The 15864-nt window shown below is 44.3% G+C and overlaps 2 protein-coding genes across 4 annotated transcripts; both read right to left on the bottom strand.

Moving 5' to 3' along the window:
* Positions 1-74: 74 nt before the first annotated feature.
* On the bottom strand, positions 75-4639 carry LOC127336924 (uncharacterized). The gene is made up of 11 exons (XM_051363792.2): positions 4230-4639; positions 4070-4145; positions 3527-3612; positions 2965-3058; positions 2800-2876; positions 2587-2714; positions 1910-1981; positions 1610-1680; positions 857-932; positions 520-663; positions 75-316 (listed from the first exon to the last, which is right to left on the bottom strand). Exons 1-11 carry the CDS (start codon positions 4527-4529, stop codon positions 274-276), a joined length of 1167 nt encoding a protein of 388 aa, XP_051219752.1. The 5' UTR covers positions 4530-4639; the 3' UTR covers positions 75-273.
* Positions 4640-6061: 1422 nt separating this feature from the next.
* Positions 6062-15647, bottom strand: LOC127329630 (uncharacterized). Of its 3 annotated transcripts, none has more exons than XM_071826786.1 (9): positions 15351-15647; positions 15185-15268; positions 14943-15097; positions 9349-9466; positions 8599-8719; positions 8302-8361; positions 7931-8222; positions 7454-7860; positions 6062-7351 (listed from the first exon to the last, which is right to left on the bottom strand). In XM_071826786.1, exons 4-9 carry the CDS (start codon positions 9399-9401, stop codon positions 6242-6244), a joined length of 2043 nt encoding a protein of 680 aa, XP_071682887.1. In that variant the 5' UTR covers positions 9402-9466; positions 14943-15097; positions 15185-15268; positions 15351-15647; the 3' UTR covers positions 6062-6241. The 3 variants fall into 3 exon arrangements, with proteins under 3 accessions (XP_071682887.1, XP_071682886.1, XP_071682888.1); XM_071826785.1 differs by having other exon boundaries at positions 14943-15100; XM_071826787.1 differs by having other exon boundaries at positions 7931-8210; positions 14943-15100; positions 15185-15647.
* Positions 15648-15864: the final 217 nt, after the last annotated feature.

Raw genomic sequence — 15864 nt, forward strand, 5'->3', positions numbered from 1 at the left:
GCATGCATAGCGCATCCATAGCTCCAAGAACTGGCGAACGTGACAGTAACGATGTCAGTGTCGAGTCAGGTAAATAACTACAAATTCGATGCAATAAAGCATCCGGCTGTGCATATATAACTCGTGATGTTGATGTCGAGCCAGACATCATATATTACATACAAACTGTCCCGAATCCTTTCATTTACACCCTGTACAAATAGATTTATGAAACAGCAACTAAGTGACCTCTTATCTCTCTACACCTTGTAAGATGGCATTGCGGGATGTCGACTAAAACAGGAAGGATGTCAGGGCGCTCACCACCTTCTCTGGCCTGCATAGCATGCGAGATGCGTCAAGGATCAGCAACAGTATATGCTGTATATAGTGCTTAAGTAGACTGAATGTTAGCACAAATACAACAATGTCAAGCTCCTGGGAATCACGATTTTCAAAACTGGGTAGTGCGCACGAATAATAAAATATAGGAGCAGGCCAGAAATACTTTGAATTTACTGCACTGCTCAGGGAAATTACCAGTCCTCCTGTGGCATATGACCGGCCCCCTCTATTGTCTTCAATTTCACCACTTTCGGGTTGCTTTTCTGGAACTCCTCAGCAATCGATAGTGGTAAGTACTTGTCTGATTCGCCCCATGCAAGCAATATTGGTATTTCCCAGCTGCAGGAAATTACCCAAAAGATAGTTTCAGCATAGTGAGAGATGTTTGATAAGTGGTTTCCCAGTCTGATATTAATACTGGGTGTTAAGATTTCAAAATGACTAATCAGTCGCCTTAGAGCTTACTATACCAAGCCTTGCATATAGAAAGGCATAGCCCAACTGTTTTAATCAATTGCTTGGATAAGTCTACCTGTTGGATGAAAATCCAGCCGAAATTCTACTTAGTACATCTTGAAAATTGGCTTTCCTGGCAGCTTCAAGCAATGCTGGAACAATAAACAAATAAATTAATGAGATGCTAAGGTTGCCAAATTTATCAGGACTAGTAAGTTTGCGATTGGTAAAATTTTATTGCAGAAAATAGGCAACTTGACTCAATCACTATAATATATATGAATCGACAATTGCAAACAAGGTGAATGTAAAGAATTATATCCATCATTCAGAACGCATTAGCAATTGTTCACAAGAAAAACATAGAGGCAAGTAAGAAATTACTTGGATGAGAATAGATAGCATTCCAAAAAGAACAGTGAGGTCAATATGCACAGATATATCGTGAAGAAGAATTCTCAATGGAATGGCACAAGTTATGTCAAGGCATGGCTTCAGGTGATCTAAAATCACTAAAACATGGCTACATATGTAAAACTGACATTCCACTTATTAGGAAAAACGGGTTTTCTTGTTTGTTAATTTGAAGTTCATTTCATGCTAGGGACAATGCAAGGTTTTTTCTTCTCGATGTCTTTGTATATTAGAAGAAGACCGCCAAGATGACGGTCAGATATACTGGTTTGAGTACATCTACCTTGCATTGTCCTTTTCGGGACAATGCAAGGTAGATGTACTCAAACCAACAATGCAAGGTAGATGTACTCAAACCAGTATATCTGACACAGTAACATAATGGAAACAAAGAGACTGGGAGTAGAGGACAGACCAAATCCAGGTGCACCACTTGATAGGTACGGCAATCTGTATACGTCAGCCTTCTCTGACTTCAGCACATAGCTGCCACACAAAACAGGGTTCAAATGAAAATTTCTCTCCAATAAGTGAATTGATAGTGTCATAATGCTAGAGAGATACTAGCAGTATGAACACAAATAGAATCTTATGGAGAATAAACAGAAGTTATTTTATTGTTTCGAGCAACATGCACTTCTCCAAGAAACAAAAAGAAAGTGCTAACAAAATCGGTATGCAATAAAAACAGAGCTTCAGCGACAAGGATACATACGGGCTACCTGCTTCAATGAATCTTTCAGCCAAAATAGCATTTTGGCAAGTAAATTCACCAAAGAGTGGCAACCTGCATTGAAAATGGTCCCTCAGTTCACAAACATAAGTATACACATACTGACAAAAAATAAGACCATCAACTACAATCTAAGTGAAAAATATGAAAAATCAAGATACCTATCAATACTCACTCTATAACACCATCAGCTTGCAAAAAACATATTTTGGATTAATTAACAACACTACTAAGTCAAACATGAACATCATTACACACGGAAATACCCAAAACAAGAAACAAAACAATAAATGAGAGCTCCATTAAAATAATATGAGAGCAATAGAACATATCTGCATTTTAAGTCAAATTTAACTGCGGATTTCATTTCATTATGTGTCCAGACTCATACTAGTTTGAAATCAAACAAAGCATGCAGGTTTAATTTACGACGTACACTGTTGGGGAAATTGTCTTACCGGTCAGCTGGCGAGTTGGGGATTAATGGACTAATTGGCCAGTTAATCAATTTATCGGCCGATTAATCAGTTTATCGGCTACTCGGTGGCCCTCCGAGTAGGGATTAATCGGCCAGTTAACTGGTTAATCGGCCGATTTTTTTAACAGTGACGACGTAGAAGAAGTAATATTAAGGAATAAAGAGAACATAAATAGCTGACCTCAGCTGCTTTATCACTCCAGGCACTGGGGAAGAAACGGTAAGTGGGCTGTTAAGAATTGCTACCTTACGAAGTTTGCTCGGGTTCTTCAATGCCCATGTTAGACCATAAGAACCTACAATAAATCCCTACAAGGAAATGAAGGAAATCATTCAGACCGTAGATATGCAAACTTCTATGGCAAGGATTTTCCGAGAAGTTCCAAGTTTGTACCTGGACAACTAAGTAGAATGGTTCAGTGATATTTAGAGTGCCAAGAAGTTCATCAAATGCCTTGTGGAATTCCTCTTCTACAAACGATTCAACATATACGAGTCCTTGGTTAACTCTATTTTTATAGACCATTTTGTACCAGGAATTTCATAGACATTTCCTGACCTTTGTAATCAAATCCATACCCAGGCTGTGGCATCTCACTAAACCCGAATCCTATCCAGTCAGGAGCAAAGCAGTGGTAGCCAGCATCTGTCATCTAGTAAGTTCAGTAGCTTTTAGGGGCTGGAATAGTTGATTGCAACAAAAGCAGACGTGTTTGTATTGACATTATGATTCCTATGGTATTTAAAAAGTTTACTCGAAAATGCTCAAAACTGAACCCTTGTTATTTTATCAATAGCATATGGAATTTCAACCATCCCATCTGGTTCCCCAAATCAAAACATAAATATCAGGCTGTGGTTGCTAGTCTGCCCTAAGGCATGATACAGATTATGTATGGCTCTGAACATTCTAACAAAAAAACTTCATCTAGATAGAAAACCAAAAGATTTTTTTAATTGCACAACACAACAGCATTCGATTGGTACAGATTATAGCTATATTTATAATTAATCAACTCAACTAATATCTAGGAGTAGTAATATTGTTTTCTACTATGTCAAATCAAGAACAGTTAGTTGTTTCATACTAAGGTTTAGACTACAAGGTCAATGAAGCTAACCTGAGCCATCACTGTGCGATAGCTAAATGACTGAGTTGGAGCACCGTGAATAAACATGATTGTTCCACGCCTTGCATCAGGGGAACCTGCAATGGTATTACACTATTACCAATCCTATGAAAACCAACAACTTGCATGAGGATTCTGATATTTATAGAACATGGGGCAAACATTCTGTGATCCTTTTTATTAGTGAATGTTGTGACGCAGCAAATAAAAACAAAGTAGAATAATAATTTGATAACAGCAGGATCAAAGCATACGGAATGAAAGTTTCGTTTCCACTTGTCATGCAGAAGACAGAGTCTGGGAGATACATCATCATACATACGTACATTGCATTAGGACAATAGTTGGCGTTTCCATCCTACAAAGGTTTGTGTCAATCCATCATCTTAACGAATACTAAATGTGGTTTTATTCTTCCAAGCCAGCCAGTCAGCAATCGTCATTTACAGTTTCAATTGGTGCAGTACAACCCCGCGGACCAAATGTTACCGAAGTCATCTCAGCAACACAAGCATGAACAAAACCAGGTATTACCTGTTTCCCTCACGAACCATCGGAACTCTCCTGATCTCACGCTCTTGCCGTACTCTCTTCCCTTGTCCTCTGTCCTCTACACGCACCAAGGTTAGCTAGCCATCAGTCAAAAGGCAGAGCAAGAAGGATCAAACAAGAGGAGGGGGGAGGTCGGCATTACGTAGAGCATCTGGCCGACATTGCCGTCCTGGGCGGGCGACTCCGGCAGCTGGATGGCGGTGCGGCTCGACGGGTTATCCGTCACGAAACCGAACGGGTTGAACGCCGGGTCTCCCTCCTCTGGCTTCTCGTCCTTGCTGCTCGCCTCGACTACCACGCGCAGGCCTCTCCGCCTTGGGCCGCCGCGCGAGGAGGGGAAGGCGAAGCTGCTGCGTCTGGGTTCGGCGGGGATGGAAGGCAGGAGGGACAGGGGCGACGAGGCGGAGGCGGAGATGGAGCAGGGGCAGGGGCAGCCGGACATGGCGGCGCGCGGTGGCTGCTGGCTCGATCGTCAGTAGGTGCCTGGTGGATTCCGGCCGGAAGAATGTGGCCGCGAAGCGCAATGATTTGGCTTCGGTTGGCTCAGCGGCGTCGCGGCCCGCGAGCCACGGGAGTGAAGATTCTGTGGATTGCCGTGGGGCCCAACGTTTTTCCCTTTTTGACAGGAATCATTTCTTTTGCTGTGTTTGGAATTTGGATGCATCGAAACTGGCCATGGAATTGGAATTGGAATTGGGGCCGATTCCGCAAATTCCGCTGTTTGGTATGCGCTCAGAATTGGTCGGTGGAACCCAACTAAATTCCGAGTCCCTCAACCTCCCGTGCAAACCGATTGGAAATCTTTCCGAGCTCTCACGTTCGGAAAGGCTCGGAAACTGCCTCCTTCCGTCTCCCTTCACGCCTCCTCCCGTCTTCCTCGTCGTCTCCCTCCCGCTCGGTCTCATCCATCGCCCAACGCCGCCCCATCCTCTCCCTGATCGGTCGTGCCCAGCGCGGGCGCCGCCCCGGCCTCTTCCGCCCCGTCTCGTTCCCGCTCGGTCTCGGTCGCGCCCGGCGCTGCCCTAGCCTCTCCCGCTAGCCATTGCCCGATGCCGCCCCATCCTCTCTCTGCTCGGTCGTGCCCATCGCCGGTGCCGCCTCGGCCTCTCCCGCTCGCCCCGTCTCCCTCCCGCGCGGTTTCGACCTCGCTTGACGCCCGGCGTCGCCCGACTCGCCACCATCCGCTCGCTATCGGCCGTGTCCAGCGCCGCCACGGCCTCTCCCGCCTGCACTCGCCCGACACCGCCCCGGCCTCTCTGCTCGGCCATGCCCAGTGCCGCCCTGCTCGCCCTTGTCCGGCGCCGCCTAGCGTCGCCTCCAGATTCAACACAAACGGGATTGTCCAAATTCAACAAAATACATGTTTTATTTTTATGTTTAAAATTGTCCAAATTCAACAAAATATCAAATTCCATACTTTATTCATCCAAAGGGGATTTGGAATTGGTTACATCCTTTGATTCCAACACCAAATTCCAAACACATCCAAACAATAGAATCGAATTAGATGTCAATTCATTTCCATCTCGAATTTGGAATCTTAGTTCAATTCAACTCCATGCCAACTTTCTATGCATCCAAACACATTTTTGTGTTTTTTTGGTGGGGAGACCATCATGCATTTCTTAAGATGCATGCGTTATTCGAATCTCATCAAGATTTTACAGACACCGCTAATTAACACTTTTAAATCCGTGTTGAACAGATCTAGTGATGCGTAGTAGCTGATTGTATTTGCGGGTAAAATAGGAACTTTATTAAACAGGAAGGGCTACAGAATGATCATGCTCCAAGATCATCGCTACATTATACTAGCATTTATATATCATCCAAAATGTAGAGAATGTCATTAGACTTCAATGAAAGATTTCATCTAGTACTAGTTTTTTTTTTTGCTAGAAGTAAATTGCAGCAATGCGGGATGCAACACATATTGTTGTGACTTGTGAGTTGTCCTTGTTGGTAGACATGCCATCAGGAGAATGAATCTAATATATCAAGCACATAAATTCTGCTCTGGAGAAACTGGGAGGAACTATTCCAAAATGAAATTAAAGAGAAACTAGAATCCATGTCTCGGTGTCTAGCATGTAATGCTGAAGATTATCAATCTAAGACGAATTATTCAGAATGTTCCTTGTGACAAGACTGATTTCACCAATGAAGTGAGGAGCTGGAGGGCCTGCTGCCTGATCCATTTTCACGTCCAGAGTAATGACGTGTTCTAGAGCCAGAGAAGCCGTCTGATCTTTCAAAACCATGGTGATTGTTCCCAGGCCTTGGATGAGACATGGGGCGCCAAGGAGCAAAGCCTCTAGGCGGCCTCATGTGTTGTGAACTTCCAGAAGCATTGCTGGTCTGAGGTCGTTGGCCAAACATCCAATGTTGCTGGCCAGGAGAAGTGACATTGTTGTTTCCATAATATCCTGGTGCAAAACTCGGAGGACAATGAGGAATGAAGCCATGATCTCCTGGTACACGGGGATGGTGCCAATGAAAGAAGCCTTGATCTGCTGGTATAGGAGGAGGATGCCAAGGATAGAAGCCTTGATCTGGTAGATCAGGAGGATGTGGTGGATATGAGCCTTGCTCTGCTGGTACCAGAGGAGGATGCCGACGATATAGTTGTTGATCTGCTGGTACATGAGGAGGATACAGAGGGTATAATCCTTGATCTGACAGTGGAGGAGGACGATGCCCATCAAATAAGCCTTGATCTGCTGGTATCAGAGGTGGATGCCGAGGGAATAAGCCTCGCACTGCTTCTACATGAGGGCTACGACGGAAAAATAAGCCTTCATCTCCTGGCGGGCTCAAACCAGTTGGACCATTTTTAAGCAGTTTTTCATGACAAAACTCTGAGGACTGCCACATCATCCTGTATCCATCACCAAAGCCAGTATTCTCCCTAAAGCAATCTCTTTCCATACCGTAATGAGATATTGGGTTTGTTATTTTGCTTGAGCCAATATATGCAGAAGTTCCTTGGGCCCCAATTTTCTCACGAGCTTGAAAGAATGAATCCGATGGTTGCTGGAACTGTCCAGTCCCTCCAATATCGTTGTTGAGTGAATGGACATTAGGTTTTATGTCATGTCCATAGGGAGGAGAAAAGAAAAATTCTGGCAGGTCCTCTTCATCATCAGGTGTATGAGAAGAATGGAGATTCAACAATGATGGACACTGCTGCAGTTCTGGAGAGTCATCACTTGATACATATTTTTGTTGTGTTATGCTGCCAGACAAGCCTCCAATTATATGATTCTGCATTGTTTACAGAATAAGAATCGAGTCAATCTATTAAGTATCCAGAAGCTACTAATATAACTGGTAGCATGATAAATCAGATGAGTAAGTTAAAGATACCTTTTCTGTAGCTAAATCAGATGGGGTAGCTTCCCCCATAGCATCCAGGGGCAATCCATGAATACCGGTTTTGTAAGGTTTAGAAGCAAGAGTGAACTTTTTCACTTCATGAAAATATGAATTGGGTTCCTCCACTTGCACAGATCCAGCATGAGAGTCCGTGATAGGACGAACATGTTGCCGAGTTTCTAGGGTTTCCAAAGGTATGCTGGGAATGTCATGTGATGACATTTGCAAATCCTGTGATGTCGGAGATGCTATTAAGGAAGGTACCCTGAATGATGTGACCTGAGACGACTGCACAAGTAATTTTGATGCTAGTTCGGATGGTGAATCAGGTATTTCTGCTTCTGAGTGATAAACCGCTTTACCAATTTTGGCAGCATGCACATACCGAGATGGAAAATCTGGATGATAAGTAAATATAAATGGTTCAGCAATCTCCATGTATGTGAACTAATAGAAGATACGGCTTACCATCTGTCACATCTTGTGCTTCCACTTGACTGCCTTGAATTGCTTGTACTTTCTCAATACTGCACTCTGTCGTGCTTGTCTTTACTAGTGGATTTCGGTCCCATACAACAAAACCGATTAATGAGTCTTGATTTGTATCAACTGTTGACACGCCTTTCCAGAAACCATATTTACCAAGGTTTGTTATTACGGCCTCATTTCTGGGACATATATAAATATATGGACCATTTTCGATCTCTGCAAAGCCAACTCTTTGGTTCACTTCGAATCTCTTTGCAACCTGCACGAGTGTCTTAAATAGCTTAAACAAAATGGTTTGAATGTACATATCTTCCAAATATCAGAAATGGAAAATCAACTGTTTGTGTTACCTCCTGTATTCCTCCTACGCCATCTTTTGTGGATCCAACTTTACAGCACAGGGAAATTACCTAATAGGATATTAGTTGCAAGTTAAATTATTTTAAATTTGTTATTCTGATCTTACGTTAACTGGAACAAGTGATTATGAAAGTGAACTGCTAGCTAGTACATAACCCAGACTTATCAAGGTATGGCACAATCCAGTTTTAAATTCATGGCCACAAGGTAAATAATCCTAGAAGGTGAGAACTTCAAAGCATAAGAAAGAAGGATGAATCATCTCTAATGTAAGAAAATAGTCTTACCATTATTGACCGGTTTTTAGAGTGACGAAGGTCCTTGACAAATTTTTGAAAATCCTCCAGTTTCACTCTTCCTTTGATTTCTATGGTATCCGGCCAAACAATATCTAGAATTTTTTCTCCACTGCCAAGAAAACAAGCAAAAATTGCTACTTAATAAGAAATGCCACATTATCACTGAACTCAATCAACTCACGACATGGGTTGTTATACGGAGACAAAATCATACTAATTCAAACTTCTAAAAAACAATTGAATCACCATAACAAAGAACGAAATTAGTTATGGTTCAGATCTACAGAATGGAAATAACCATAACAAATCAACATGAATTTATACAACTTTGAGCAAATAACAGACCAGTTCCAAAGAAGACTGGAACCGCAAGCCATGCAGTAACCAAGTCAAAAGGTTAACTTTTGTTGACAGTTAGTGTTCAAAACGGCTCATATATTACTTCAGATATCACAATTATTAATTGTTTTACGTAACTCGTAGAAAAGGTACCTACGTCACAGAAAAACAAATATTTGGTGGAATTTGTTGTACTTTCTAAGTGCAAAACAACTAGCAGGTACAGGTGCATAGGGTTGTAATAGTGTTAATGACTCATGCATTGGGTGTTCATCTATAAAAAAATCCCTACTATTTGTCTGAAGATAAAACACAGCAATGAGAGAAGATTATACTAAACCGATGGTACGAAAAAAGTCAAACCAAGCATTTGAAAGCATAATCATGGTACCGATTTACCTGTTAAAGAAGGCGGACATGAAAAACTTGATAGAAGAATTCAGTTGGATCATACCATCCCATATACTCGAATGGACCGGTGGAGACAGCCCACCACTGACTGACTTGATGTCATCATCTGAAAAATTAGATGACAATGCACTGGAAATATCATGTGCCGTTTTACAATCTTGTACAACACTTTATATAATTTTAAAGCTGTTACACCCTCTTTATTTCCACCTTGTCACTAGAACAATCAACCATTTGACAGTGAAAATGTGCCTCTGACGGTCTGGCATCTTGCCCATCTCCTCAGGACAACTATTGTCAGATCCTATATTAGTTCAAAAATATCCACATCTGCATAGGGGTGCATGGCCTGCTAACTATGATTTGGACATTCCATCATAGTGCAAAAGTGGGTTTAAGTTCTCAACTTTGTGACCAAAAAGCAAAAAACTCTTGGCTGACTTCTAAGCTATTCAAGGAATTAATAAGCAGATACAATTTACTATGCTTCACTTAGATGACATTCGTTGGTCCTAGCAACTAAGAAAGTCCATAAGCAACAAAAAATAGAGCCAATGTGTGCTAAATAAGATCCAATTTATCTCAATGTATAATCTTAAAATTATTGTTTGGCGAATCACTAAGGTTTCATCATTTTCGACGCAACAATGATTTATTAATTTTTCCCCATGCTATTGTAAATGTTAAAATAAAGTGACACGCAAGTGCAGATAGCACAAAAGCTTCAATGTTTCAGCACCAATGGAGCTAAGAAAATTTATCATGTGAAAAATAATGAACTACAAAGTTTACCAGCAATAGTTAACAACGGTCATGAATGGTGTTCTATGCTGTTTACTATCGACATAACAAAATATTTACGCCGTCATGCTTTATCAACACCGTGGATAGTGAACCAGTTTGTTATTTTCTTGTGGACGGTTCAAAAGGTCTATTAATTGTCCCGACAAATACTCTTCCATTCCATGGCCGCTCCTTATTCAGTGAGGATAAGCTGGTGGTAGGAACGACAAGTCAGGTCGGTTGGTAGTAGGAACGACGTAGACATTGTGGGGGTTACCTAGATAGAGGATAGGATAATCCTAATCAAGCTAGTTGTTGGGGTTATCTTGTCATGAACGTTATTTGCTTACACCCCACAAGTTGGGTTTGACATGAGCGCCAAGAGGAAATTCTAGGAGGACTTAGAGTACATGGGGGTTTTCGGTATAGTGATAGAAACCAGGTTGGGGGCTTTGGATTTACATGTATTTCCTTAAAAGTTGTTTCACTTCAAAATAATCGGAACCTTACCAACTATGACGTTGAAATCACAAGAGAGAAGTCACAATATATATATATCCCTAAACGATGTAAAATCAATCAATTCTACAAGACATGATATTGATTATCATTTATAAATCTTTATCAATCAACTATCATTACAACAAATCACATAGTACATACACTACCTACATACCTTTTTTGGAATCACGCTGTCTCGGTGGCCGGTAAACGCGATGCACTGCCCTCTCGACAACTCGGCTTCTAGGCGTGGTCACATGGGGGGCGGCTATGGAAGACATAGCCGGGGAGTCTCCATCTCCCCAACTCATCTCTCACGCGAAAAGCACAAGATGTCGCAGCGCATAGGAGATCAAGCAGTTGCCGTCAATCTATCGAGACTTTGATGTAGCCTTCTAGCTTAACGGCGATACATTTTTTTAGTAGATTCCAATAACCGGCCTAGATCTAGATCTGGAAAATGGAGGTCTTCTCGGCCTAGATCTAGATCTGGGAAATAGCTCTCGGTCGATCCATATTGGCGCCTCTCCTTATAGCCAACCCACTTTGCCTCCTATTAAGAGGCCCAGGCCCATTTAGAGCAACTCTAACTATACCTGGCCATGGGCAGCCCGAAAAACCCGGGCATGGGCCTGGAAATGTTGGCCCAATAGCTGGGTCGAGCCTGGCTTGGGCAGCCCAAAAACGACATTTTGCACTACGGCTCGGCACGCGGCCCGACGGCCCGATGGGCTTGGTGGGTATTTGGGCGGGCCGGGCCAGGCTTGGGCTTAATTTTTCAGTGTCAGGCTTTCCTCAGCCCGGCCCGGCCCGACACATGGCTAAGCATATTAAAAAAAGATACAGGTTAAACTAACTATATTAGGCATAACAAGCATTTCATTCTTGTAGAGTAAATAATTGGATTTTGATTGAGTTATTTTTCTAAGGGAAAAAGGACAAGACAGATTCAAAATCTTTTTTCTTCATACTTTCCCAAACACAAAATACAGATCACGTAAATAGCACAAGACCTTATAATAGCGGCTTTCTTATGGTTTCGGCATCGATAATCATCCCTCGTAGATTCCGTATATTTGCGAAAACCTTAAAAAAAATTAAGGCGCACCATAAACGCCTGCCATATTTACCTAGTTGTTGCCACCAAACGGCCACCCCATATCCGTTCGGAACCCTTGCTGCTCTAAAATTTCAACCCGCGCTCTCTCATCCTCCGTCGTTGCCGCCCCCACCTTTTATTGCGGCCACAGCCCACAATTACGTGCCATCGAAAGGCCGTCCGCCGCTCATCGCAACCATTCCGCACCTTTGGGACCTCAAAGCTCGCAGATCCATTTTTGCGGCAGAAGTGACCAAGCTCACGACCGCCAAGGATGTCGAGCGGAGCTCCGATTCAGCCGTGCAGGAGCGGTAGGCGCCTGGATTCGGCTGCGCCGAAGCGGTAGCCTTGGCCCTTCTGCTGATTTGGAGGAAGGCGTCCTGATTCAATCGCATCGGCATTGCCAACTATCGGTTCCCCACGGACCCCGAAGGTAAACTTCTTTCGATTTGATTTTTTGAGGCAATTCGTTGTGCGTGCACCCATTCGAGTTTGACACAGAATCTATGCGCCTGTTTTGTAGATTAGTTCATTATCAAGCCCAAGCATGCAATTTTTTTGAAGACTCGTCGTCGTCGGACGCTGCGGATATTGAGGATTTGCTCTTCGATGACGATGTCGAGAATATGATTGTGATCCTCGCCGTGAGGGAGCTCGAGGATAGAAGGAAGAAGAAGTAGCGAGGATCGACAGCTGTGCATCACTCGGAAACACACGGCCGGCCATGAGATGCTCGTGCGTGATCATTTCGCCAAGGTACCCATCAACCCGCCTCACCTATTTGGTCGGCGATATCCAATGTGTAGAGATTTGTTTGTGTGAATTATGGAAGGTTGCGAGGACAATTGTTTTTTTTACTCGCCAAAGGAACGTTGTCGGGCTGATTGGATTTCGCCTGAATCAAAAGATCCTAGTAACTATGTGAATGATTGCATATGGCATTCCAACAGACTATACCGACAGAATCTTCACACTGGCGAAGATACTACTCTCGAGTGTGTGCACAGGTTTGCCAAGGTAATCATCCGTGTCTTTGGTCTAGTGTATCTTCGAGCTCATAATGAAGACGACACGAAGATATTGATGACGATGAACCTATCTTCAAGCTCATGCAACTCCTTATGCCTTCTAAAGACTAAGAGGACAATCGGGATCTTCCTAAATGACATTGCCAAAAGAAATCACGATCTATGCTTCAGGAGTGACTTTTCTTCGCAAACAGCTTCAGGCTTACGTCGCTCTCGCCAGGGCGACACGGACGCTGAAACCCTAGCCCGCGACGCCACCCCATCCTACCTACAAGTCGTAGCCAGAGGACACCACCGAGCGAAGCCCGCGCGGCTGAGAGTGGTGGTAGGGATTCACCTGCACTAGCTAACCACGTCGGCCGACCGGTCTCGCGTGCCTCCTGCGGTTGATGAAGTCACGTGGTGCCTCACACCCATAGTCAGTGCTGGTTGTTGTTGACTGCCCTGCACCACCATTTGGGGTTGTCCTGCGTGGCTAGGCTCAAGTGGTGTTCTGGTGCTAGGGTTAATTGGGATCTAGCCTCGAGAGGGTGTTGAGGTGTGCTTGGGTGCCGCACGTGGCATGGATTCCTGGCAGTCGGTGGACCTTCCGCCTACCTCGTAGCTCGCTCTCCTGGGAGCTAGGGTGCATACCTCGTTCTGCGTGGTGGCTGGACTTGGTTGGGAAGGGGGCTTGCTGGAGTGTGCTCGATTAGATCTCACCGGCAGTGGATCTGGCCTCGCCGTCTGAGATTTTTTCTCCCCTCCAGCTAGATCTAGCGGCTGTCAGAGCAGTCTCCTAGATCCCGTAGTCTTCGGGACGAATGGCCGTCAGCGCATTGCAGGATGCTGGCGGCAAGATGGGATTGGCTCCCTCTTCACTGTTTTGATTGGCAGGGACATCAGTGATTAGGATGTGGTGTGTGCGAAAGCATCGCAAGCCTCCGGCGATTGCAGGCGACGCCTTTGGAGGCCGTTTACCTCCTTGGAGGCGTGGCTATGATGCCCATCCTTTGTTGATGTCCTGCTCCCTGGGCATTGTCTTGCATCATCTTCGAGTTCCTCCTTGGACCCCTATTCGTCGATGTCCTGCGTCAAGTTGGCTTGGCTTCTTCTAAACGGCGAGCTTCCCGGTTTGCGTGGCCGCTCTTGAGCCTAGAGGGGTAGTCAGAGTTGGTGGCATGCCACGTGGAGACATTGGTGTTTTTCACCAGCCGGTGTCTATTTTGGTTACATGGGCAAAGCCATAGGTGGTGCTTGGGGCGGGCGTTGGAGCATCTGCGAAAGCTCTGCATGGCATTGGCTTGTGCCGGCAACAACGACGCTCCTATGCGCTATTTCCCTTCCTGGGTGCGTTGTTATGATGCTCCCCCTTAGAACTCTGGGTCTCGTCTTCCCATTGGTGCAGCTAGGCAACTAGCCGGTGTCCTAGGTATTGATGATCTCTACGAACCGAACTTCTCAGAGGTGCTAGTCTGATCCGGTGCAATTCCTTGGAGTGGCATCTCGGTGCTCGCAAACTCAGGACGAGTCGCCAGTGTTTAGTTGAAGACTCGGGCTTTTGCAGGATGCAAGCAGTTCGAAGCTTGTTATTTCCTTTGTCTTTAGTTGTTCAATTCATGTGCTTGTAACTCTAGATGGCGTCCCTAGCTTTTGTTGTTTGGATCCTTGTACTCCTAGCCAGTTGATGGCTTCGTTAATTCAAAGTCAGGATCATTTCGAGCCTTCTGCCTAAAAACAAATCACTATCTTCCAAAAAAGTAACAAAAACAATATTTTTTTCTAGGCACACATCAAAGACAGAAACCAAAATGCAGCAAAAAAGTTGCTTCAATTATTATTCTCAAAACCTGTGCAGATTAAGAAAGGTAAAATGGTGAACAGTGAACAAATGTCATCACAATAATCCTAGACTAGTCAAAATAAAAAATAAAATAGCTAAAGTGTAATTACAGCTCTACACCATAAGGGTCAAGGCTTCATTATACTGACAGGAATTAACAAACACCCATAAATTCAAAAGAAACCACTATTGAAATATTGGTTCTAATGCATAATGATTTGTCTTTTCTGTACTTGTAAACAACAGTTGATTAACAGCTACATTCTATGTAGTAGACAATCAGTTCATGTGTTGTTAAACACAACAATGGAGTAACAGCGACCCAGCAGAGGGATTGGGAGTTTATTACCGTGTATGTGCCGCGGCCAGGGTGGTGATGCACGTCCCTTGTGTTGTTGAGCTTATAGTGCCTACGGCTGCCAAGGTCGCGCGAGGCACATGATTGTCTCGACGTGCCGGCCCAAGTTCGTGTGGAGCATTTGTGCCGCCACATCCTCCGACTACCTGCTGAGATGACAATTCACTGTAGCTAAGATTTGGGTGCAAGCGAACAAAGACAGATGAAACATAGAGTGGTACTAGATTCCAAACCAGCAAGGGGCCGCCACCAGGCTTGGCGTTTCGTCGAACACCTGACGGGCGGCGCCGCCTCCAATCTCCCAATGTCCTCAGGCCCTGCAAAAACCGGAGTTGGTACGGGCAGGAAGTCCCAAAGTTGCGGCCGGGTGCCAGCGGCGCGGGAAGAAGGTGGAAGAACCACGGCTGGGAAGAAAAGGGTCGCGATCGGATCCCGGCAAGCGAGAGGAGGTGACTGAGCACCGGGTAAGGCGACCCTGACAGCGCCTCTTGGACACTGCTGGACACCACCGCCCCTGCACACCAGTACACCACTGCGTTCGGTAAGACTTGGGTTAAGAAAAGAGGTGAGGCTGTCAAGGGGTGGAGGTCCGGCGACGTAAGCCCTGGAGAAGAGACTGGCGACTCGGAGGTGGATGGCGGCCTGAGCGGCTCGGGTCCGACTCTATCAGAGCATCTCTTCTAACAGTGCCTTGTAAACACCCAAACTCATCGACTCGTGTTTATGGCTTCAAAAAATTGCTCGCGTGGAATATAATATTCTGTTTTATAGTTTTAATTTACGGACTCCGTTCTGCGCTAGCACCATCTAAACCCGTAAAACTAGAGATTTTTCATAGAATTTATATACAACGTGGTATAAACACAAACGTATAACAATCGATCATAATTATTCAAATAATAGTTTTTGGAAC

Source organism: Lolium perenne, chromosome 2 (assembly GCF_019359855.2).
Source record: "Lolium perenne isolate Kyuss_39 chromosome 2, Kyuss_2.0, whole genome shotgun sequence".
NCBI lineage: Eukaryota > Viridiplantae > Streptophyta > Magnoliopsida > Poales > Poaceae > Lolium > Lolium perenne.

Excerpts from the sequence above, each read along its gene's own strand:
- LOC127336924 (XM_051363792.2), bottom strand. The coding sequence starts at position 4,529 with ATGTCCGGCTGCCCCTGCCCCTGCTCCATCTCCGCCTCCGCCTCGTCG. Across the intron at positions 1,982-2,586 it reads GGAGTGATAAAGCAGCTGAG|GTTGCCACTCTTTGGTGAAT; the intron begins GTCAGCTATTTA and ends TTTTCAATGCAG. Across the intron at positions 933-1,609 it reads AAGTGGTGCACCTGGATTTG|CATTGCTTGAAGCTGCCAGG; the intron begins GTCTGTCCTCTA and ends TTATTGTTCCAG.
- LOC127329630 (XM_071826786.1), bottom strand. The coding sequence starts at position 9,401 with ATGATCCAACTGAATTCTTCTATCAAGTTTTTCATGTCCGCCTTCTTT. Across the intron at positions 8,720-9,348 it reads ATGTCCGCCTTCTTTAACAG|TGGAGAAAAAATTCTAGATA; the intron begins GTAAATCGGTAC and ends TTTTCTTGGCAG. Across the intron at positions 7,861-7,930 it reads AGCACAAGATGTGACAGATG|ATTTTCCATCTCGGTATGTG; the intron begins GTAAGCCGTATC and ends CTTATCATCCAG.